Raw genomic sequence first — 22,443 nt, forward strand, 5'->3', positions numbered from 1 at the left:
ATGACATGATACCAACTTTTATACAGACTTACAAATTCATGAGCTTTTTTTTTACGCAGTATATCTTAGTATGTCAATTGGGAATATTTTATATTTATCATATGCGAATAATATCTTATTGTTTTTCTTGGGTACTGAAGTAACATATTGAAAATGATAAATGACAAATGATAGGTATTACTTGTTTGAAAAACTTTTATTATTGTATTATTTCTTTTTCTTTTTATTCGTAGAGAGAAAGAAGAAATAAAAATCTAAATTCAAGTAGAGCGATTTGTTGCGGTTTTTACGATCAATTAGCGTGACAACGCGCGATTGTTGCGCTTTTATATATATATATTAAATGGAAAGTATATATTTATTTTATTTGAAAAAGTACACCATCAATGCCTATTGTAATTTTATTATAAAATCAATTGTTAATTATAATTATCACCTGTATTTAGGATAATAATCAATTATCATTATCATATGTATGTTTATCTATCTTCTTTCGTAATTACAATTAGATCTGACGATAAAAAAAAAATATGATTGAATATGAATACGGGAGGTATCAGCAGGAGTAACGTCATGCGTCAGGATCGTCGCCGGGCAGGGATATCTCGATGTTTGGCGACGATTGGGGTACGATGGGGATGAAGAGATGGGATGACGGCGCCGCTGGGCGCTCTGTTATATAGAAAAGCTCAATCGCGCCCCTTTATCCTCATTCTCACATCCACATCTACGCAAGCAAGATTCTCTTGTCTTAAATTTTTAAAAGACAACAAGTCTATTTACTTAAAAATTATATATATATATATATATATAGTAACAAGTGAATAATTATATTTAGTTTTCGTGCTGGTTTTAATTAGTATATTTAAATAAAATTGGTAATAATAAATTTCGGCAAGTCTAATAGCAACAGGTGAGTTATTTTTATTATCTTTGTATTTATTGTCATTTATGCTTCATTAAATTATTTTTTATAAGATATATTTATTTTTAATCTTATTTAAAAATTTGCATACAATAAAAGTAAAAAACAACTGTATATCCTCTCCAGAGAAATGTAGTTTATTTTAAAAGGAAAATCTCATTACTTTGATTAAAAAGAAAGAAAATAATTGAAAAATAAATGTATATTTTTTATATTTTTCTGTGTATATATTTAAATTAAAAAATTGAAAAATAAAATTTTTTAATAAATATATTAGTCACACGGGAAATAAAACTTTTATTATTATTAATACTATTCATAGTATTTTTTGTATTAGCATATTAATATGTATATTTGTGTTTAAATTTATAAATAAGTAAAATAAAATTTTTATTATTATTATTGTAATATGAAAGAAATTTATAGAGAAATGATGATTGTAATTTAAAATGAGTAATATCTGTAAAAAATTACAGTAAGTGAAGCGCAAGTGTCACGGAATATTGAAGTGACGTTAATCTAATATCCGTGCTGGAATTATTCTGAAGAGCGGAAAAAATATATTAATGAAAACTGATGAAAAATATTTTTTATTAAAATTCTAATATCTTGACTTATAACTTTCAAATAAGGATTTCCGATTAGATACTTTTTTTTTAAAAACTTTTTAATCAATGCAATCGATTTTAATAATAATAACAATAATAATAATAATAATAATAAATGTTGAGGATTAATTTTCGAGTTTTAGGAAAAGAGTATGAATTTCCCAAAGGAGAATAAACTTTCAAGGTTTATAAAGACAATCGAAGCTGTTAAGCCTATAAGAGAGTGTATAATACAATATAATAATATAATAAAGTTGTAAGAAACCCTTTTCCAGTTTCCAGTGCGAATAAGGGGTAGCATTTAACAGTATAAGAATATATAAGGTGATTTAACAGGCACTTTAAACCGAGATCCTGTTAATTGTCAGGCAGGGGTAACTCCTGAACTAAATCGTCTCATTCTCTTGCTACTTTTTTTTTTAAATATATTTTATCTTTTCAATAATCAATCCACTCAGTAATAATTTATTAAATTACAGAGTTTCGTAACTTAACGCGAGTAAATTAAATAAAATTAATTACCACTCTGAGTGTGTGGCTTTTACTTACTACTCGGGTCTATTTCTACTGAGATAAATTATTATTATTATTATTATTATTATTATTATTATTATTATTATTATTATTATTATTATTATTTGCAGATTGAAATGAGCAAGAGAAAAGAATTAAGTGTTTCTATTTTATTAATTATCTACCTGTTTGTTAATTGTGTTACTGGATTTATCGATGACTCAACAAGTGTCGTCGAGAGATCATCCCGTGAAATAAATAATCGGCCACTTTGTACTGCTAAAAAAGATTATGACTTGATAACAGAGTACAAAAGATTACCAGAGAATCGGTATGTCGCTGAATATAAAAGATTTCCAGAGTATCGCTACAGTTTTGGTATTGGAAAGCGATGGTACGACGATTCAAAGGTATTTTTAAAATTTTTATTATTTAATCTTTAGTATAGATTCTACTGAGGTTGTATATTTGGTATTATACTACTGTCAGTAGAGATTTATTAGAATTTTGAACAATGACATTGATGAGACAGTATAAGCTTATTGACAGGATTCGCAAATGTCTGTCTTTCAATACATATACATCCGTATTCACTTTTCTCCCTTTGTTATCCACTATTGTGTTATCTTTATTTATTTTTCTTTCATTCATTTATTCTTCTCTCTATACAACAGTTAATAATAATATTAACCTGTTACTATTTTTGTATTGTTATTCCTAGAGTGTGAAAATATTTACACTACTATTTTTTATTTAGAGAAATACTCCCTATTCATTTGGGATCGGTAAGCGCTATCAGATGGATAAAATGGATCAAATGGAAAAAAATAAATTACATCAGTTTGGTTTGTTTAATGATTATTTATCCGTTGGGAGCGATGATAATTATCCAGTGATTCAAGATCAACAAAATAAACGGGGGGCTGTTCCTAAATCTCGTAATTATGACTTTGGTGTTGGAAAACGCAATATTCATATATTTTCATCAATTAAACAGCCACAGCATATCAATCCGGATGATAAACATGATTCCTCTGATAATTACAATAATGATATTTGGGAACAGGATTGAAGATATTTATTTATTTTTTTTTTTTTAATCCTTACTAGCTTAATATTATCAAATATACTAATAAATAATATATCCAAAGTATTATAAATAAATATAATAGCTTAACTTTAAATATACCTATCAATGAAACTTAAATTGTTTTTTTGGGATTATCAGCTTTTAAAATAATTATACTTGAATGTATATCTGTATTGTAAATTTTATCGAAAAAATAAAGATATATATATATAGTAATGTAGTAATGCCTGGAGAGTACTATAAATTTAACCGATAACTATTCTCATGAGATTAATACTGAAATACTGAAATACGCCCTCTTTCTCAAATAAATATATAAAATATAAATTTGTCTTGTTTCTTCCACCAAGTTGTTAATAAATCAGTATAACGATGAAATTATTAGTATTTTATTTAATTATTACCGTAAATTTAATGGGAAAAAGTGAGTGTTGGCGTGTAGGTGAAAACAAATACTGGCTTCCGGAGTTGGAGTGGTCTAAGGGAGACAATTGGATCAACGGTATTAAACCAGAATCAAACAGTCGTGTGGTATTTCCTTTAGAAATATATCACTCGGTTGGACTTCCGGGCAATTCACATTTACAACTTACCGAGATTGAGTTATCCCGAGATGGTTCTCTTTTACTTTCAAGGGATGGAACCTTACAGGTAACAAACTACTAATAAACTTTATCACAATAAAATCTATATTTACTATGATTTATTTTAGATGAGTGACAGTAACAAGAACAGTAGAGAAAAAAGTTCTGTTTGGAAGCTAAAGGGACCTTTTTATTGGGTTGATCCTCAAAATTGGGGTGACTCAAATAAAGCAGTTCCGGATTTTGAGAGAATTCCCTGTTCAATGGACACTGTCATTTTCCCAGATAAAAATCACGCCTTGAGTATAACTCTGCCCAACACCAATGTCAAAGTTAAACAAATAAAAATAGGCCAAGAAGAAACTATTGATGAATGGCGTTGGCATTCAATGATGACCGGTAGAGAATTTCGCAACAGTCCTCTAACAATCAGGTAAGTTAATTATAATTATTTTTAATATAGTAAAATTAATTATTTTAAATATAGTTACAGCGGATTACAATACTGTGAATCGGATTGTATCTGCAAGCCCGAAAATTCCGAAGAGTTGCTAGCGGAAATTTGTAAAATTCAAGCTCCAAGATGTGGACAACTTCAATGTGAATTTCCACTTCAGGTGTTTATTACTGTATTGATTTTATATTTAGAATAATTATTAACTTTTTTTTTCCTTTTTAGATAAAAGATCACTGCTGTAATTACTGCGGGGGCCGAGTTTCAGTACCCAGTGAGACTATTTCCGTGTCGAAACTCGGAGAAATAGCAGAGGAGGAATTTAAAAATAATAAAGATATTTATTGGCATGCTCGATTTGCTTCGGACAGACCAGAGCTTGAGATTCTTATTGCTGAGAGGGGAATTTATTCGGGAATAAAAAGTCAAGAAGCCATTGACAAGCTCCTTCGACGGTTGATGGGTTGCTTTTTATTATTTATATTGTTATGTAAGAATGTCGCTTTTAATAATAAATATATTTTTTTTTAAATAAAATAGCTAAAGGAATTCCCATTGTTGAAGCTACGAGTACTGGAGCACCTTTAACAGGTTCTGTACTTGGAAATACACTGGGACCTATGTTTGGAATTCCAATAATTATTTTATTAATTATTTTACTTGGACTTCCGTACTTTGGGTACTCTTACACTCAGTAAGTATATTATTTTAAAAAGTACTTGATTAAATAATTGTTAACAGCTGGGGTACTTGTTTAAGATTAAAATTTTCTTTCTCTCTGTATTTATATTAAATGCAAGTGCGTTGCTAGTATATATATCTATAGGATATAAATCCAAACTATTAAGTGATTACGCATACGCAGAACAAATTTCTCTAATTCTCTGCTGGGTGGTATAGTGTTTAAACCGAGCACCTGTCGCTCTTGTATTATTAAAACTTGAAATTAACGTTACACCCACTGCAGACTTCTCTGTTAAATATTTAATAATATTATTTCTTCTTTAGTATCCATTTATATATATATATATATAAAACCTCAATGGAACTACTAATTAAGGAATACTCGGCCTTTTAATTATGACACATTTCACACAGCATCTCTAATACTAACTAATAGTATTCAATTAACTATTTTTAAAGCTTACCTTTAATTAAAACTTTCTCTGGTAGTAAATTTTACAAAATTGTTACAGTGTTGTGTCTGTATGGCGAGACGCGTACGGAACAGTACGTGAAGGAATACCTTTTCACAGTGACGATGGCTTTGCGAGATTTGAAAATTTACCAGAGGGTCATGTACAACTATCTGGTCAAAGTACTTTAGACGATTTTAGTGACAATGTACAACAAGACAATAGTGGTATAAGCGGCGGCCAGAACGAGGGAGAAGGTAAACGCTTCGAGAATCCATTGTATAGGTCAACAAGAAAATCCCCAGCAGAGCAAGAGACTTTATCAGATAATAATCACGAGAGTGGTGAACAAAGTATTATTAATATTGATCTTCCAGTGAGCTTAACTCAATTGAAAAAAAAAGTATATTCTTCTCAAGATACTCACATCGACTCGGATTAATTTATAAATTTTTACTTTTTAAAAACATTATGTTTCATCTGTAACAATGACATGCGATATCACTTTGAGTCCTTCAGGGCTGATACAATATCTATAAGATAAAATATTGAAATATTGAAATATCAGAATATCAAATACAAAAGGAAATTTGATCGTGTCTGATAATTATTCCTTTATCATTATATTTAAATATCGATTTTAAAGATAATACTAGTTATCATTATTTGTTTGCTTTATTTATAAGTATACAGTTTTTTAAACTAAATATTTAAATAGTATAAAAATTTATTTAAAATAAATTATCGTAATTTTTTAAAGAACGCGTAATCTTGTTGCTTTGGTGTATTTATTTGGTTATTCCGGCCAGTATTTAAATACTTTGTATTATCCCACATTCGTGCATTGGAAGGTACATTTAAAAAGTCAAGAAGGTGAGATGTTAATCGCGGAATAATTGGCGTTAAAATTAATGATCCGAGTCTAGCAGCTTCAAGCCCGAGAGCTAATACACTCTCAAGTTTCTCTTGAGCTTCTGAATTATCAGTCTGTTTTGCCAGCGCCCACGGTTTGTGGTGATCAATCATCTTATTAGCAAAAAATAATGATTGCATAACAATGTCAACAACTGAATGAAGATTAAAATCGTTGTAATGATTGTGAGCTATTGAAGATAGATTTTCAAGACTCTCTACTAATTTGAGTGCTTCATCTGAGCCAAGTGTTTTTGCGTGACGCTCACAAGGCTCGGGAATTATTTTACCAGGATTCAATGCTTTTCCCATACACCTGCTCACTAAATTTCCGAGTGTATCTGCCAATTCAGCGTTTAATATCTTTCTTATTTTATCCTCACTGTAGTCTAATTTATAAAAAACAAAATTTAATAATTTATAAAATAACAATAATTATAATAATAACTTACTTGCATCACTGTGTGGTACAGCTTCTCGTAGAAGAAAATATCTCAACCCATCAGCAGTAAATAATTTAGCAGCCTCTGAAGGTGACACGACATTTCCTTTTGATTTGGACATTTTTTCATCATCAACTGTCCAGTGGGAATGACAGAGAAGAGTTCTCGGTGGGTCCAAACCAGCTGCCATGCTGAATGCTGGCCAGTACACGCCGTGGAATTTTAAAATGTCTTTTCCAATTATTTGAACTGTTGGTGGCCAAAATTTAGCAAACTCTTGATTTTTTGGGTAACCAAGTGAAGTTAAGTAACTGACTAGCGCGTCTAACCAAACGTAAATTGTATGAGAATTATCGTTGGGCACTTTAATGCCCCAGGGTGCTCGTGAGACTGGTCGAGAAACACTCAAGTCCTCTAAACAACTTCCTTCCTCGATCCAGGACGACAGAATTTTGTGAAATTTTATTGGTTCAACAGCTTTAACTATTTTAATTAATAAAAATAATTAATTTAAAATTTAAATATAATTAATAAATATTTTTACCATTTTTTAACCAGTACTTGAGGTCATCCTGCATTGAGCTAAGTTTAAATTTATAATTGTCTTCTTCCATCCATTGAACGAGATTACCCGAGGCTGCAGATACTTTTATTGTTTTACTATTTGATACTTTTTCCAGCAACTCAGACTCTGGAACAAAAGCTTCGTCGGATACGCAGTACCATCCGGAGTATTTTCCCAAGTACAAGTGCCCATTTTCTTTGAGCGTAATCTGCAATTTATGACATTAAAGTTAGCATTCACTAGAGAATTTTTTAATTTTTTTTTAACGAAAAAAATTTGCTCTAAAAATTATTTTTAAAAAATTGAATTTTTAATTTTTTTTATATTCTTTTTTTTGCTATAATTTATTTGTTAAAAAAAATTTTTCAAATTATTAAAAATCTGCTAAATTTATCATCATGCAATTTTATTAATAATTAATTATTAGTACTATTATTATTATTGTTATTAAGTTACCCAAAAATGATTAACAGCTTCATGATGCCTCAAGTCTGTCGTACGTATAAAATTCGAGTATGAAATATCAAAATTATCACACATGTCTTTGAATAATCCGGATATTTTATCTGTATAATTTTGAGGAGATAAATTATTAGCATTCGCAGCATCAGAAACTTTATTGCCGTGTTCGTCGGTTCCGGTACTTAAAAACACCTGATGTCCCAACATTCTGTTGTATCGTGCTAATGCATCTGCGAGACTAGCTGTGTAGAGATGTCCAATGTGCGGTCCTTAACAATTTTAAATAATTAGAATTTTTTTTTTTTTATAATAATTAAATAAAAAAAAATATTTAATGAAGCTACCAGCGTTTACGTAGAATATAGGAGTTGTTAGATAAACATTTTTCGGGCGATAATCAACATATGTCCTCGTAAATGTTTTATTGATCCATGATTTATTATTGGACACCGATCTCATCAGTGGAGTCATTAATTTACTAGCTGTAAAGGAATAATAATAATGATGATGATAATGATAATAAAATACTTGTCTTTTATAATTATTTAACATTTATTAATTAATTTTACACGTTACTAATTATTTAAATGAATTTGTATTGAAGGGAGTTATGAAGATTGCTTTTTTTTTTGAGAAAATGTTTCAGTTAAAAGTGAAATAGTTTCCAACTGTTTAACTAAATCCATGTGTTTAAATTGATCGGGGTGTTTAGTAAATGTCTCGAGTAATTTTAAACGTTCGGGATTATCTTTAGCGTAATACAGTTGTAATTCATTGGCAAGACACTGTGCCTCCTGTACGTTGATGGATTTAGTGTCAAATTCACCCTTCATCAATACTATTCCTTTAGAATCACGTAAATCGGTGTAGTGAACAATAGTCAAACACTCGGGAGCATTTTCTTGGTGAGTTTGATACCAAAGCAAGGGTGTCATGTGAATTTCACGTCCAGAAAATTGACTTAAAATAAATTCGTAGCCGTTTTCACGCGGCAATGGTAAAATAAATGTCGGATACTGGGATCCTCTTTCAAACATCAAGTCAAATGTTTCTGGCTCCATTACCCCACAAATACAGTCCTTTTGTTTGTAATAATTTAACCAGATATCTGTGATTTCCTGCTTGCCTTTGTCCTCAAGTAACTCCAGCTTCATAACGTCCGACAAACGTGACACCTTGGTTTGTTTTAAATCCGATGACAGTGATGATGGCTTGGCACTTGCTTCTTTATTAAACTTGACTACTGATTCCTTCGACTCTTAAATAAAAATATAATTCAATTAATAACAACACAATTATATTATAAATTAATAATATAATGACAAAGTTAGCCGACATTTTTAATTTTTTTATTTTAATTTATTAAATTATAATTAAAAAATATTTTTTTTAAATTGCACTTATAGTTTTTCAAGTTTTTAACAAATGAAAAAAATTTTTAAAAATTTTTTTGGGATAATTTTTTAATAAAAAAAATTATAAAAATTTTTAGATGTCAGCTAACTTTATTTACATATTAATAATTTTATAATTACTTGATGGACGTTTCTTTTTTTCAGTTTCTTCAATTCTTGATATAAATTCATCTGGATTTGTTTGCTGCAACTTGGCAATAGCTCCAGCATACTTGTCGAAATAAGGATTGTCTTTTAATCCCTCGAGGAGCTTTTTAGCTCTCACTGCTGAACTTGTCATTATATTTTTATAAACAAAATTATTATTTACAAGTGATGAATTTAATAATCTCAATGATAATATTTTACTCATTGGTTATAACTATAAATTATTTACACTGCAACACAATTATTTCACTGAAAAAAAATAATATAGGTTAACATTTAACAGGTAACAGAGCCTCTATTTTTATTTTAAAAAGCGCGGGAAGTTTTAAATAAAAATATATTTGTATTATAACGAAAACATTTATTTGATAAATAAAAAATTTTCATTAATCTTATTATAATATTTATCAAACAATAATAAAAAATTATTATTACAAATAGTATATAAATGAGTATTGCTAAAACTTAAATATAATTAAAAAAACACACTGATAAATTTAAAGAATCAATAAAAACGAAAAAACATTCTTTGGATTAATTATAATTAACAATTTTTTTTTGTTCTTATTTTTTTATCTATTAAAATCTATCTTATTAAAAATTTTTTAAACGCCATAGTTATTATATTGTATAATAAGATGACTATTTAAAGAATTAAAATTAAAGTTATGCAGTCTTTTACTAAATTACTAAATAAAATATTAAAATTTTTTTTATGATTGAAAAATCAATAAAATACTGGTAATATTAATTGAAATTTAAATATTTACGTCCATTTCTCTCATAATAACACATATATTAATATAATAATAATAATAATATTGCTATAGAGTAAGAGTTTTAAGAAGCATATTTAAAATGATGACCTGTGTGACTAGGCCACGACGGAAGTAATATTTAATATTTATTATTAAGAGATCATTCCATTTTTTTTTTGTTTTTTTTTTTTATGAAATTTCTACGAACAAGTTTTATTATTTCAAATTTTCTACGTCGTATAACTGGCAGTTAATATTATTATAATGATCAAAGTGAACACTTTAATTGAAATAATAATAATTATTAGTATTAATTTAATAAAATTGATTAGATTGTAATCAATCGCGTGAGGATTCTTCTTTGATAGACATTGTTATTAATGAATTAGATGATGAGGTATTATTACATTCCTCATTGTTACCGTTATCGTTATCTTTATAAGTAATATTAATAACATTGCAATTGGCTTTAAAATCAGTCTTTGATTTTTTATCATTTTGGTTAAAATCGTTATCTATAAATCGTAGTTTACAATCAATCCCATCAGTCTTAGCGTCGGTGCTGGTATTTGTGTTATTATCTGATAACAGCGTTCCAATAACATTTGCCGTTCGTGTGTTAACTGAGTGTACATCATTCAAATGTTTGTATAGCTGTACACTTGTACGAAATTCCATATCGCAATTTAATATTTTACATCTAAAACAATTTTAAAAAAATTTATTATTATTTATTTTCTATTATCTTAATAACAATAATAATTACCGAAATAATTGATTGCTTTTTATTTGTGATTGTACAATTGGTGTTTTTGTATTGTTTGCATGATTATCTTGATAATGTTTCCATAGACTAGTTACATTATTTACTTGAGCTCCACAACCAGGTATTTTACATCTATTATCAAAAATAAAATCATTATTTTTTTTATTTTATTGTTGTAAAATAAAAAAATTAATCAGTATACTTACAAAAAAAAACTAACAGTAGATGCTTTACTTTGTTGTTGTTGTTGTTGTTGTTGCTGTTGTTGTTGTTGTTGGTGTAGTTGTTGCTGTTGCTGCTGTAATTGTTGTTGTTTAATTTTATTTGATTTTAATAATTTATTAGCTTCCTTATTTTCTTGTACTTTGTGACTGTCCTGATGATGTCGATAGTGAGATATGTACTTGTACATTTTACCACAACCATTTACTTCACATTTATACGGTAATTCTTGTTTACACCTTGACATTCTTTGTTTTTTAGGTGTATATTCTTCATCATCCTCATCATCACTGTTTGTTGTTTTATTCGTATCACTATTATTATTATTATTAGTAGTAGTAGTAGTAGTAGTTGTTGTTGTTGTTGTTGTTGTTGCTGTATTAGTAGTGGTTGAAATAGTAGAAGAAGCACCATTATTATTAATATTATTAAAATTATTATTTTTATTGTTATCATTACTCGATTCAATAATATTTCTACAAGTTTTATCCTCAAATCCACTTCTAAATACTTTTTCAAGATTACCCAAATCTATCCTATGCTCTTGTAATTTTATTTGTCCCTGTTTATTATCATACAATATACTATTAGAGTTATTAGTGTGATTAGTATTTTTAGTATCACTAGTGATAAATAATTTGGCAGAATCATTGGAACGATTATTATCATTATTTTCTTCTGGTATTATCAGTCTATCATTATCATTATTATCGTTATTATTTTTAGATGAGTAATTTATTTGTTTAATATAACTATTTTTGTTAGAGTCATTTGATTTATTATTAATAATAATATTTATTTTTTCATCAATCATTTCAATGCACTCGTCGTCATTTAAGATTTCATCATCATCATCATCGACAATATGATTACCAGTGGTTGAAGTAGTGCTACCTGGACCCTCAAAACATATTATTTCTGGCTCAGTAGGTATCAGAGCTGGTGTATGTCGATGACTATTTTCTATATGTTGCTCTAAATTAACACTGCTGGTGTGTATTGACCCACCGCAACTTGTATAAGGACAAATAAATATATTTGTCGTTTCATTGCTGTGATACTCTTGATAATGACGCCACATTGTTCCCGGATCTGACAGTTCTTTTCCACATCCTGGTTCTCTACATCTTAAAAAAAAAAAAAATTCAATTTATTTATTAACAATAAATAAATAAATTATTAAAATAATAATAATTAAATTTACATAAAACGTATTTTTAATTCTTCTAAAGCTTCGTGTGTCTTGTATTCATCTTGATTTGTAAATATTTTACCACAACCCTGCTGTTTACATGTATAAATTTCCTGAAAATTTTTATTTATTAACATTTTAATATTTGTTTTGGATAACAGGTCATTGATCTTTATAAGCTCAGTGACTGTCAACTGTAACGTACCTTTTTTGGAGCTATTTCCTCGATAGTCCGGTTCCTGGACACAAATCTTATGACACTAACTTCTGTTGGACGGTCAGCACACTCTGTTCCTTGGCCCATTTCTTTTTTTTATGTTTTTCAACACTCTGAGATTAAAAATTAACTTTTACATAACCTGTGTGGAATTAAAAAAAAAAAGAATTCACTTGAGCTATAAATTTAACATTTATTTTTCAGTTTATTTTTATTGATCAACAATTTTAAAACTAAGTCTTTTAATATAAATGAATATCTATGATTAGTATTTAGATTATCTTACTTGAAGGTGAATAATAATGTTTTTAGATAAAAAACATTGTAATTTGTTAATTATAAAAATGATTATTTATTTGTTGTATCATGTCAACGGACTGATGCTGATCACTGATTGAAAATGAAAATTGAGAAGCACTGTTGACGTGACCAGGGGTTGGGCATCAAGCTCTGTCAGGGTGAATGATCTTTTTTTTTTTATTTTTGTGTGTATATTTGTTGTATTTCAAACTTCCGATAACAAAGGTATCTTCTTTATCAACTTGGAGGTTGTATAGGTTATTATTTTTCGCGGTAAAATAATTTAGACGCGGCTTTGTTTATTATAACCTCAAATAGATTTTTTTATCTTTTTATAATAAAAATAAAAATATAGAATTAATTATTTTAAAAAATGGCAAACATTGGTGGAAGACAGGATGGTGATTTGCCCGAAGAATTTCAAAGTTTTATTCAAGTAATGTCACAAAAGGGAATTTACCCGGATGCCGAATTTAAAGCTGCTATTGGTTGTATTACTGGTACTAAATTTTATTTATTTTTAAAAATAATTTATTTTCTTTTCTTTATTTGTAATTGAAAAAATTATTATAGGTCATCGCAATGTCACGGAAGTTACACGTGATTTAAATAAAGCGTTAGCTGAAGTCGAAATGACAATCCAGTCATCAAAGTGTGAAATTACTGGTGTGAAGCACTGGGTATTTGCCAGCACTACCATCGATGATGACAATGATCAAGTTGAAGTAGAACCTAATCACGATGAAGACACTGATCAAGAGTAATATTGTTTTTTATTATATTTAAACATAACTGACAAGTTTTATAATTATTATTTTTTTAGAAGAGACGGTCTTTTGTTTACAAAAGGAAAGCTCGAATTACTCAAAATGATAATAAGTGTTATATTATCTCGTAATGATAATAATTGCATTTCTAAAAATGATTGCATCAATTTAGTTAGCAGTATTAAGACTAAATTGTCTCGTAGCAGCGTTGACAAGTTTATAAAGCAGATGATTGACGGACGTTGGTTATTTTATTTGGTAAATATTATTTTTTAAACTGACTAAAATTTTGTTAATAAAAATGATAAATAATTTATTTTTTATTAGGATGGAAATGTTTACCTGGGAGTAAGAGGTATTGTTGAATTGATGCCTTATTTAAAATCTGAGAATCCAAATCTTAAAACTTGTCAATTGTGCAAACAGACTGTCATTTTCGTAAGATTTTATTTACTTTTAATACATTATCATGTTATTGTAAAATTAAATTACTGATGATTTTTTTTAGGGTCAATTGTGCCAGAAATGTGATAAAAAAATGCACATATATTGTTTAGCCAAGTACTTTAAGATAAGCGGGAAACACCAGTGTCCCGGTTGTGGGCATAATTTACAGGTTAACAATCAATTTATGGCTCGTTATTCCAACGATGATGACGACCTTGAGGATCCAAGTATCCAAAGTAGCCAAAGTAGCCAAAGTAGCCAAAGTACCCAAAGTAGCCAGTTTCGTGTCAGTCAATCCCAAGAACCTACACCTGGACCCTCAACTAGCCGTCGTAGTCGCCGCCGACGCATAGAAGATTAACGAGAATAAACAAAAAAAATAATAAATTAATATCAATTACTTTTAAGAAAAAAATAAAATTTATTTTTTGTTACTTATCAAAAAGTTAACTATTATTAAAATAAATATCCCGTTTAAATTTACCCGGTGAAAATGTTATTTTCATTTGCGCGCCACCTGTTAGTAATTATCTGGAAGTAAAAAATGGAGAAAAAAGACAACCTAAAAGAGAAAAAAAATATCCTTCGTCAGTCGACAAAAATGGCGACCCGTCTCCTCAGAATCGGAACCGCGTTGCGAACTTATTCAGACAAGACCAACCTAGTAAAGGTAATTTATATATAATAAATTGAAAAAATAAATTTAATTATTTATTGTTTATTTATTTATTTTTTAACTTGTTTTGTATTTTCTTACCCAATATTTTTTCATCTTACGTAATCTCTCTTGCCCAATCGAGCATTTATATTGTTTTATTTATTAAATCCAATAATTAGAGTTAAAATTATCATTTAAATAAATAATTACTATTTAATAGACACGTAAACAATGGAGGTCAACAGCAGCATCGCTCAAGGAGACGTTGATAAATCAACCACCGACAAAAACTACGACACTCGACAGTGGAATGCGTATAGCCAGCGAGGACAGTGGAGCAGCAACAGCAACTGTTGGCTTGTGGATTGATGCTGGAAGCCGTTGTGAAACTGACCAGACCAATGGAGTTGCTCATTTTATGGAGCACATGGCTTTCAAGGTATAAATTTATTATTTTATATTTTTTTCAATGTTTATAATGAAATAAAAATCAATAGGGAACATCTAAACGATCTCAAACTGACTTGGAGCTGGAAATTGAAAACATGGGAGCTCACTTGAACGCGTACACCAGTCGGGAGCAAACTGTATTTTACGCAAAGTGTTTGTCAGGAGATGTTCCAAAAGCTATTGAAATTCTCAGCGATATTATCCAAAATTCAAAACTCGGTGAGAGTGAAATTGAACGGGAGCGTGGAGTTATTCTTCGTGAGATGCAAGAAGTCGATACTAATCTTCAAGAGGTAGTATTTGACCATTTACACTCGACAGCTTTTCAAGGAACTCCATTGGGCCGTACAATACTTGGACCCACTGAAAATATTAAATCAATTACACGTAAAGACCTAGAGCACTACGTTAAAAGTCATTATGGACCTCCAAGATTTGTTTTAGCTGGAGCTGGTGGAGTTGACCACGGACAGCTTGTTGAACTAGCTGACAAACACTTTGGTAAAATGAAGGGACCTGTTTACGAAGAAATTCCACCTCTTTTGACTCCATGTCGTTACACTGGATCTGAAATTCGTGTTCGGGATGATTCAATGCCATTGGCTCACGTTGCAATTGCCATTGAAGGAGCTGGATGGGCCAGCGCTGACAATATCCCTCTTATGGTTGCCAACACACTTTTGGGATCTTGGGACAGAAGCCAAGGTGGTGGTGTTAACAACGCCTCCCATTTAGCCAAAGCCTCCGCTGAGGATGGACTTTGTCACAGCTACCAAAGCTTCAACACTTGTTATCAAGAAACTGGATTGTGGGGAGTTTACTTTGTCTGTGACCCTCTGCAGTGCGAGGACATGGTTTGGAATATCCAGCAAGAGTGGATGAAACTCTGCACCAGTGTAACTGAAAAGGAGATAAACAGAGCTAAAAATATGCTCAAAACAAACATGTTACTTCAATTAGATGGTACTACCGCTATTTGTGAAGACATTGGAAGACAAATGCTCTGCTACGGTCGACGAATTCCTCTCCATGAGCTAGAAGCTAGAATTGATGTAAGTTAATACATTTTTTTTTTATTAAAATCTTTGAATATTATTAAATTAAATTTATTCATTTCAGAGTATTACTGCCAAGACTATTCAGGATGTTGGTATGAAATATATTTACAACCGGTGTCCAGTTGTCGCAGCCGTTGGTCCAGTAGAAAATTTACCAGATTACAATACGATGAGAGCATCCATGTACTGGATCCGTCTTTAAAATATAGAAATAAAATTAAATTCGTTTAGATAATAAATTATTAATAATTTAATTTAATAATAATAATAAACACACAACAATAATTCAATTGGTAGTAAACTTGTCAATATTCGAATTATATTTCAATATATATATTCTTCGGATTTAATTATCATTATAAACAATGTATAAAGATAAAAAAACATCAAATAATGTTGAATGTATAATTAAAAATATAAATGCTTTTTTCTTTTCTTATTATTTGTTTTATGATGACTAGACCCCATATTACTAATTTATTTTATTACAATTATTAATAATCGGTAGATTTTATGATAAAATAATCTAAGAATATGGATGATGATGATGATGATCCTTTGGAAGCGATTCCATTTTGAGTAATTTTTTTTGTAGAGAGGTTGATGGCTACCTGGACGAGTTCGTTGTCATCGAAGGCGACTGACTCTGTGATGATGATACTGGAGTATCTTTGCAAACCTTGGAAGTCATTTCAGACAGCGGTTCCAGTTCTTTGGTATTAATTAAATCAAATTCAGTAACAAAGTAATAAAAATGTTTGTAGCAAGTATTGACGTGAGCTTCTGCTCCAATAGAAACTATTCGATCAAAATGATGGATGTAAACATGAACAAATACTCGAAATAGTCTTGTCAGAATTTTTTTACATAAACTTGTAAAAGTCTTTGGAAATGGAACGTCGGTGGTGATTGGAAAAACCGATTCATTGTTTATTTGAGCTTCTATCCAATCCATAAGCAAACTAACGTATTGAGGAGCTGGTAGAGCTGTTGGTTTTTTATATTTATCACCGTCTGCCCATAGGTACTCAAATCTTGCACCGCCACTCATCGTTGGACACGATGTTGCGTCACAGTACTCTGATACTGTTCCATAGATTAAATTTATTCGATTAAAAAAATCAACCACTGAAACAATAAATCTCGCAATTATTATTATGAAATTAATTTTAAAAAACTCTTCTAAATAATAATTACCATGAACAGCAATCCAATCATTTAATGCTTCACCAGGAGGTAATTTTACCGCAGTCCGAAGATTTATTCCTGAACTTAAGGAAGCTTGAGCTTGTTTATACAATGAATATCTCAATGTCCCATGAGTAAATTTTTTTTTTGGTCTAAATGTCTTTTAAAATAATTATTTATTTATTAATAAGTAAACTCTATTACTCTATTATATTATATTAGTATTATTTTAAATACTTTACCTTGCCTTTTTGAAAAAATTCCATAAATCCACTTAATGACGTCATTTTAATAATTATAAATAAATAACTTTTTCTTTTTAATTATTATTTTCAATATTATTATTTTATTTGAAATTCATATTATAAAATGGCGTACAAATTTGTGTATATCGAAAAAATTATACATATGATATAAATATATTCAAGTACCTATTGCATATGGCTGCGTAAACAATTATATTGTGAAATTCTTTAACGCATCTACTAAAAATTAATATTTTTTTTACATTTTCCAAATAAATTTAATATGTCATAAATATTAATATAATTAATTATTATTAATCGGATGAATATTGTTGTGATGTGTCTATTTTTAGAATTTTTTTTTAAGTACTTGATTTGAAAGGAAAAAAAAATTTATCGATTTTCATAGATGGCGTGAGTATCGTAGAAGTATTTAAATTTCGCGCGTGACAATATGTCAAACGTCAAAATGGCAGCAGTAGTCGCTAACAACAATACTATGGCGTCAATCGTAAAGGTGAATCAAGAAAAAAATGATCAAACAATTTATCAAGAATCTGAAATATTTTCCACCGGATTTACTTTATTTGAAGAAATTCGAAGAACCGGTAAACTTTGTGATGTTACACTTAAAGTAAGTAAACTTAAATTTTTTTTCTTTCCCTATTAAATTTCTTTGTTCTCTGGTATTTTATTTTTAAAAATTCATTACTCATCATCATCATCATCATCACAGTCAACAATTTTACCAACTTGCTTTGTATATTCTTTTTGATTATATTAATAAATTTAATTAATTATTTACAGGTGGAAGATCAAAGTTTTAGTGCCCATAGAGTTGTACTGGCAGCAACAATTCCATATTTTCATGCAATGTTCCTAAATAATATGGTAGAAAGTAAATTGAGTGAAATAACACTTCAAGGATTCGAATCTATGTATATAATATTTTTTAATTAATTTATTAAAAATCTAACACTATCATTAGATTAATTATTATTATTTCAGGGCATTGGAAGCTTTAATTAATTATGCGTACAGCGGTAGAATAGTATTAAACAAAACAAATGTACAAAGTATTATGGTAGGAGCTTCATTTTTGCAATTACAATCTGTACGGGATGCTTGTGCTGATTTTCTCAAGAGTCATTTGCACCCTAACAACGCACTGGGTATAAGTTTATTCGCTGATCGATTAAACTGTAGCTCTCTTGTTGAAGAATCGACAAAGTACATTCAGCAATACTTTCACCAAGTCTCTTTGTCAGATGAATTTTTAGTTTTGTCAGTGACCGATCTCAAAGAACTTATTTCTAAAGACGATTTGTATGTCATGTCAGAGTCTCAAGTATTTGAGGCGGTAATTAGATGGATAAAGCACAACGTTGAGGAGAGATTGATACACTTGCCGAAATTACTGATACTTGTAAGATTGCCGTTACTCAGTCCAGAGTATCTCGTTGATCATGTAGCTAAGGAGGATCTTATTCGAAGATCTCACGAGTGTAGAGATTTATTGGACGAGGCTAAAGACTGTCACTTGATGCCTGAACGTAAACATTTGTTGGAGAGCTACCGGTTCAGGCCTCGAGTTTGTACAAATATTGTTGGGCATATTTTTGCTGTTGGTGGACTCACTAAATACGGTAATTCTCTCAGCACCGTCGAAGTTTATGATTCAGCTAAAGGAATTTGGCGAAAATCCGAAGCTATGACAATGGATCGTAGTCGAGTTGGCGTTGCTGTTCATCAAAATAAATTGTACGCCTTTGGTGGGTACAATGGAGTTGAAAGACTGGCAACTGTTGAAGTTTACCATCCAGCTTTGAAAATATGGAAAATAATAGCTCCGATGCATCATAAAAGAAGGTAAATAATTTAATTTAATTTATTTTATTTTATTTTATTTTATTATATTATATTTTATTTTAGTGCAGTGGGATCAGCAGCTTTAAATGATTATATTTATGTATGCGGTGGTTACGATGGTGTCATTTCATTAAATACAGTTGAAAGATATTGTCCAAAAACAGATAAATGGCAATTATTGCGCCCGATGAATAAACATAGATCTGCCGGAGGTGTCGTTGCTTTTGACGGGTATATTTATGCATTAGGTGGTCATGATGGTCTATCAATATTTGATTCTGTAAGTAATATAGTATATAATATAAATCTATAATTATTAATACTTGATTAAATGATTAGGTTGAACGTTATGATCCACAAACTGGATTATGGACGACGGTAAAACCAATGCTTACTCGTAGATGTCGTTTAGGAGTATCAACACTAAACGGAAAATTGTATGTTTGCGGTGGTTACGACGGATCAACATTTTTACAGTCTGTTGAAGTATACGATCCAATTAAAGACACGTTAGTTTTATTTTTTTAATTAATTTTTCATACGAGTTTATGATTTTTTTTTTTTTTTTTAATGTTAAATAATTACAGATGGGAATACATAGCGCCTATGAATATGATGCGAAGCCGCGCGGCTTTGGTATCAAATATGGGTAAGCTCTGGGCGATTGGTGGATACGATGGTGTCACTAATTTATCAGAAGTTGAAGTTTACGATCCGCAAACAAATTCATGGTCTTTTGCGACTCCGATGTGTGCTCACGAGGGTGGAGTAGGTGTCGGTGTAATTCCAAATCCGTATTGTTAATTATTATTAAATCTTGCCTGCGACTGCATTTAATGTTATTGTGTAATTTTGTAAAATAAATTTTTTATTAAATTAAATATATATTAAGATACTTGATTTTTATTTTATTCAATCAATCAAAATCAATCAATCAATATATTATACATTTAAAATTTTATAATAGTGTGATGTCAATATATAATAAATAATCTAGTAAATTATTAACACAAAATTATATATTTAATTTCCAGACTATCTACACAAACTAATTCATTATTTTTAATAAATTAAGAAGAAAAAAAATGCTTTATTATTATTATTATTATTATTTTGAAAAACATTAATAATAGTTGTAGTTTATTTTTTATTTTTATGCGGCCTGTACTTCTTGCAATCGTTTACAAGATGGAGTTTCTAAATTTTTAGCGCGTTGGAATAATTCGGCATCACCAAAATTTCTAGCTTTCCATACCATTGAATCCTCTGAAATAATTAATTAATTGATTAATACTTTGTTAAATAAAATAGAGTATTGTTAATTAAAACTTACTATAATTTTTTTCTCTATAACAGGCATGCCTTAAATTATTTACAAATTCTTCTTCGACAGAAATTTCTAAACGTCTTAAACTTCCTTGGTACTCGCTGTGGAAATTTTCTTTAACATAATAGGGTACTTTCATTTCTTGCGTTTGTCTTTGGACCGAATATTTACTAAAACAATAATAAAAATAAAAATTTAATTAATTAAAAGATAAACAGTGGTTGATTTAAAAAAATAAAAAAATTTACGTACGAATTAGGATGTAAACTATACAACGGATCCCAAATGAAAAAACTACTCATCATAGTTAATACAATTAACAATAGTACCGGAAGCATTTGTAAAAATGCGGTGTAACCATTAGCTTGTTGAGTATGGGCGTGCTGAGCCTGAGCATTATTTTGTCTCATCCACCTACCACCGGTTCGTCGCATATAAAATTCTTGCTGGGGAAAACCACCACCAAAGAACATGTTGAACAATTCTTCGGCTGTAATGTCCGCTTCAAACCCTCGTGAATAATTATAATGGGATTGGGCTGACCTAGATTGCGCCGACTGCAATCTCTCTTCGTCTGATCCGTACAAGTCATATTGTTTACGTTTTTCAACGTCTGTTAAAACAGCTACTGCATTACCAATAGCTGAAAATAATAATAAACATAATTATTATTAAGTTTTATTCTAAAATAATTAAATATAATAAATACCTTTAAATGCTTCTGAGGCACCAGGTGCTTTATTTTTATCTGGATGCAATTGTAAAGCTAATTTTTTATATGCCTTTTTTATTTCACTATCCGTGGCCTCCTTGGTCACTCCCAAAATTTCATAATAATCCTTACACTTTTTAATACGTTTTACATGATCATATTGATCCTTACTGTAATCACTACTAGCAGAGGTTGGTTGACTAGATTCTTTACCAGTTTGTCTTTTTCTTACTTCAGGCTCTGGCTCACTTTTTTTATTTTTATTCAATAATGAAATTTTATTCAATAAATCTAGAAATAAATTATTTTTTAAATAATAATAACAATAATAAAAAATATAAAAAAATTATTACCATCATATTTTTTCGATGGATACAACTTGATGGCTTTTTTAACAAATTTTTCCGCATCATCAAATCGTTTTCCTTTAATATACATTTCAGCCAATTCAATACACCTTTCAGCTTCATCCTTATTACCGTCCATTATTATTATTTTATTTCTTTTTAACTTTGTGTGTATTGATTAATTTATTAGTATCATTCAATTGACAGATTTTTATTCTGCTCGTATTTTTAAATCATTACCTTAAATATTTATAATTTTAATCATTTATATAAATACTTGAAAAATATTAGAAAATTACCTTGTCACGAGTTTTATTAACGTACACATATATATTATATTTAGGTATATTTATCATTAGCAGAGAAACCTAGTCAGTGTAATGAATATTTTATTAATACATACGTGTACATATAAATTTATTGCTCACACACTGAGACACAGACTGAGACGTCATTAACAAAACAAAAAAAAAAAATATAACCAATTTTTTCTATTACACATAAATTTCGTTAGATGTCACCACAGTCCTGAAAATTCTCTACTGAAATCGGATAATAAGGTATATTTTATGTTCTCATCACTATTCACTATACTATACTATACTATACTACAATAAACTCAGCAATGTAATGACTTTTTTTGCTTAGAGAGATCAGGAATAATTT

At 29.3% G+C, this 22,443-nt stretch overlaps 9 protein-coding genes across 11 annotated transcripts; 5 read left to right on the top strand and 4 right to left on the bottom strand.

The window, feature by feature from the left end:
* The first annotated feature begins 698 nt into the window (after positions 1 to 698).
* Positions 699 to 3,514, top strand: LOC123263276 (allatostatin A-like). The gene is made up of 3 exons (XM_044725894.1): positions 699 to 913; positions 2,178 to 2,456; positions 2,804 to 3,514. The coding sequence occupies exons 2-3, from the start codon at positions 2,184 to 2,186 to the stop codon at positions 3,116 to 3,118; spliced, it is 588 nt and encodes a 195-aa protein (XP_044581829.1). The 5' UTR covers positions 699 to 913; positions 2,178 to 2,183; the 3' UTR covers positions 3,119 to 3,514.
* On the top strand, positions 3,509 to 5,913 carry LOC123263274 (protein amnionless-like). Its single transcript, XM_044725892.1, has 6 exons — positions 3,509 to 3,787; positions 3,849 to 4,153; positions 4,208 to 4,337; positions 4,400 to 4,637; positions 4,715 to 4,868; positions 5,371 to 5,913. Exons 1-6 carry the CDS (start codon positions 3,509 to 3,511, stop codon positions 5,750 to 5,752), a joined length of 1,488 nt encoding a protein of 495 aa, XP_044581827.1. The 3' UTR covers positions 5,753 to 5,913.
* Positions 5,914 to 6,019: 106 nt separating this feature from the next.
* On the bottom strand, positions 6,020 to 9,476 carry LOC123263278 (methionine--tRNA ligase, mitochondrial-like). Its single transcript, XM_044725896.1, has 7 exons — positions 9,228 to 9,476; positions 8,819 to 8,950; positions 8,037 to 8,174; positions 7,687 to 7,961; positions 7,210 to 7,438; positions 6,675 to 7,148; positions 6,020 to 6,611 (listed from the first exon to the last, which is right to left on the bottom strand). The coding sequence occupies exons 1-7, from the start codon at positions 9,457 to 9,459 to the stop codon at positions 6,052 to 6,054; spliced, it is 2,040 nt and encodes a 679-aa protein (XP_044581831.1). The 5' UTR covers positions 9,460 to 9,476; the 3' UTR covers positions 6,020 to 6,051.
* A 799-nt stretch (positions 9,477 to 10,275) lies between these two features.
* Positions 10,276 to 13,016, bottom strand: LOC123263279 (uncharacterized protein DDB_G0283357-like). Of its 2 annotated transcripts, none has more exons than XM_044725898.1 (6): positions 12,696 to 13,016; positions 12,398 to 12,551; positions 12,205 to 12,305; positions 10,985 to 12,127; positions 10,779 to 10,910; positions 10,276 to 10,712 (listed from the first exon to the last, which is right to left on the bottom strand). In XM_044725898.1, exons 2-6 carry the CDS (start codon positions 12,494 to 12,496, stop codon positions 10,352 to 10,354), a joined length of 1,836 nt encoding a protein of 611 aa, XP_044581833.1. In that variant the 5' UTR covers positions 12,497 to 12,551; positions 12,696 to 13,016; the 3' UTR covers positions 10,276 to 10,351. The 2 variants fall into 2 exon arrangements, with proteins under 2 accessions (XP_044581833.1, XP_044581834.1); XM_044725899.1 differs by having other exon boundaries at positions 12,398 to 12,552; positions 12,673 to 13,016.
* A 35-nt stretch (positions 13,017 to 13,051) lies between these two features.
* LOC123263281 (non-structural maintenance of chromosomes element 1 homolog) lies at positions 13,052 to 14,365 on the top strand. Of its 2 annotated transcripts, XM_044725902.1 has the most exons (6): positions 13,052 to 13,209; positions 13,283 to 13,469; positions 13,533 to 13,734; positions 13,804 to 13,914; positions 13,985 to 14,159; positions 14,196 to 14,365. In XM_044725902.1, exons 1-6 carry the CDS (start codon positions 13,083 to 13,085, stop codon positions 14,282 to 14,284), a joined length of 891 nt encoding a protein of 296 aa, XP_044581837.1. In that variant the 5' UTR covers positions 13,052 to 13,082; the 3' UTR covers positions 14,285 to 14,365. The 2 variants fall into 2 exon arrangements, with proteins under 2 accessions (XP_044581837.1, XP_044581836.1); XM_044725901.1 differs by having other exon boundaries at positions 13,054 to 13,209; positions 13,985 to 14,362.
* A 78-nt stretch (positions 14,366 to 14,443) lies between these two features.
* LOC123263280 (mitochondrial-processing peptidase subunit beta) lies at positions 14,444 to 16,311 on the top strand. Its single transcript, XM_044725900.1, has 4 exons — positions 14,444 to 14,593; positions 14,802 to 15,020; positions 15,079 to 16,083; positions 16,151 to 16,311. The coding sequence occupies exons 1-4, from the start codon at positions 14,468 to 14,470 to the stop codon at positions 16,289 to 16,291; spliced, it is 1,491 nt and encodes a 496-aa protein (XP_044581835.1). The 5' UTR covers positions 14,444 to 14,467; the 3' UTR covers positions 16,292 to 16,311.
* A 356-nt stretch (positions 16,312 to 16,667) lies between these two features.
* LOC123263286 (MOB kinase activator-like 3) lies at positions 16,668 to 17,592 on the bottom strand. The gene is made up of 3 exons (XM_044725910.1): positions 17,520 to 17,592; positions 17,287 to 17,437; positions 16,668 to 17,217 (listed from the first exon to the last, which is right to left on the bottom strand). The coding sequence occupies exons 1-3, from the start codon at positions 17,562 to 17,564 to the stop codon at positions 16,697 to 16,699; spliced, it is 717 nt and encodes a 238-aa protein (XP_044581845.1). The 5' UTR covers positions 17,565 to 17,592; the 3' UTR covers positions 16,668 to 16,696.
* Positions 17,593 to 17,944: 352 nt separating this feature from the next.
* LOC123263283 (kelch-like protein 18) lies at positions 17,945 to 20,281 on the top strand. Its single transcript, XM_044725907.1, has 6 exons — positions 17,945 to 18,156; positions 18,330 to 18,460; positions 18,531 to 19,391; positions 19,455 to 19,671; positions 19,731 to 19,900; positions 19,979 to 20,281. The coding sequence occupies exons 1-6, from the start codon at positions 17,977 to 17,979 to the stop codon at positions 20,193 to 20,195; spliced, it is 1,776 nt and encodes a 591-aa protein (XP_044581842.1). The 5' UTR covers positions 17,945 to 17,976; the 3' UTR covers positions 20,196 to 20,281.
* Positions 20,282 to 20,530: 249 nt separating this feature from the next.
* LOC123263284 (dnaJ homolog subfamily B member 12) lies at positions 20,531 to 22,217 on the bottom strand. Its single transcript, XM_044725908.1, has 6 exons — positions 22,077 to 22,217; positions 21,784 to 22,017; positions 21,428 to 21,721; positions 20,971 to 21,361; positions 20,725 to 20,888; positions 20,531 to 20,657 (listed from the first exon to the last, which is right to left on the bottom strand). Exons 2-6 carry the CDS (start codon positions 21,914 to 21,916, stop codon positions 20,545 to 20,547), a joined length of 1,095 nt encoding a protein of 364 aa, XP_044581843.1. The 5' UTR covers positions 21,917 to 22,017; positions 22,077 to 22,217; the 3' UTR covers positions 20,531 to 20,544.
* Between the last annotated feature and the right edge of the window lie 226 nt (positions 22,218 to 22,443).

Source organism: Cotesia glomerata, linkage group LG4 (genome assembly GCF_020080835.1).
Source record: "Cotesia glomerata isolate CgM1 linkage group LG4, MPM_Cglom_v2.3, whole genome shotgun sequence".
Lineage (NCBI taxonomy): Eukaryota > Metazoa > Arthropoda > Insecta > Hymenoptera > Braconidae > Cotesia > Cotesia glomerata.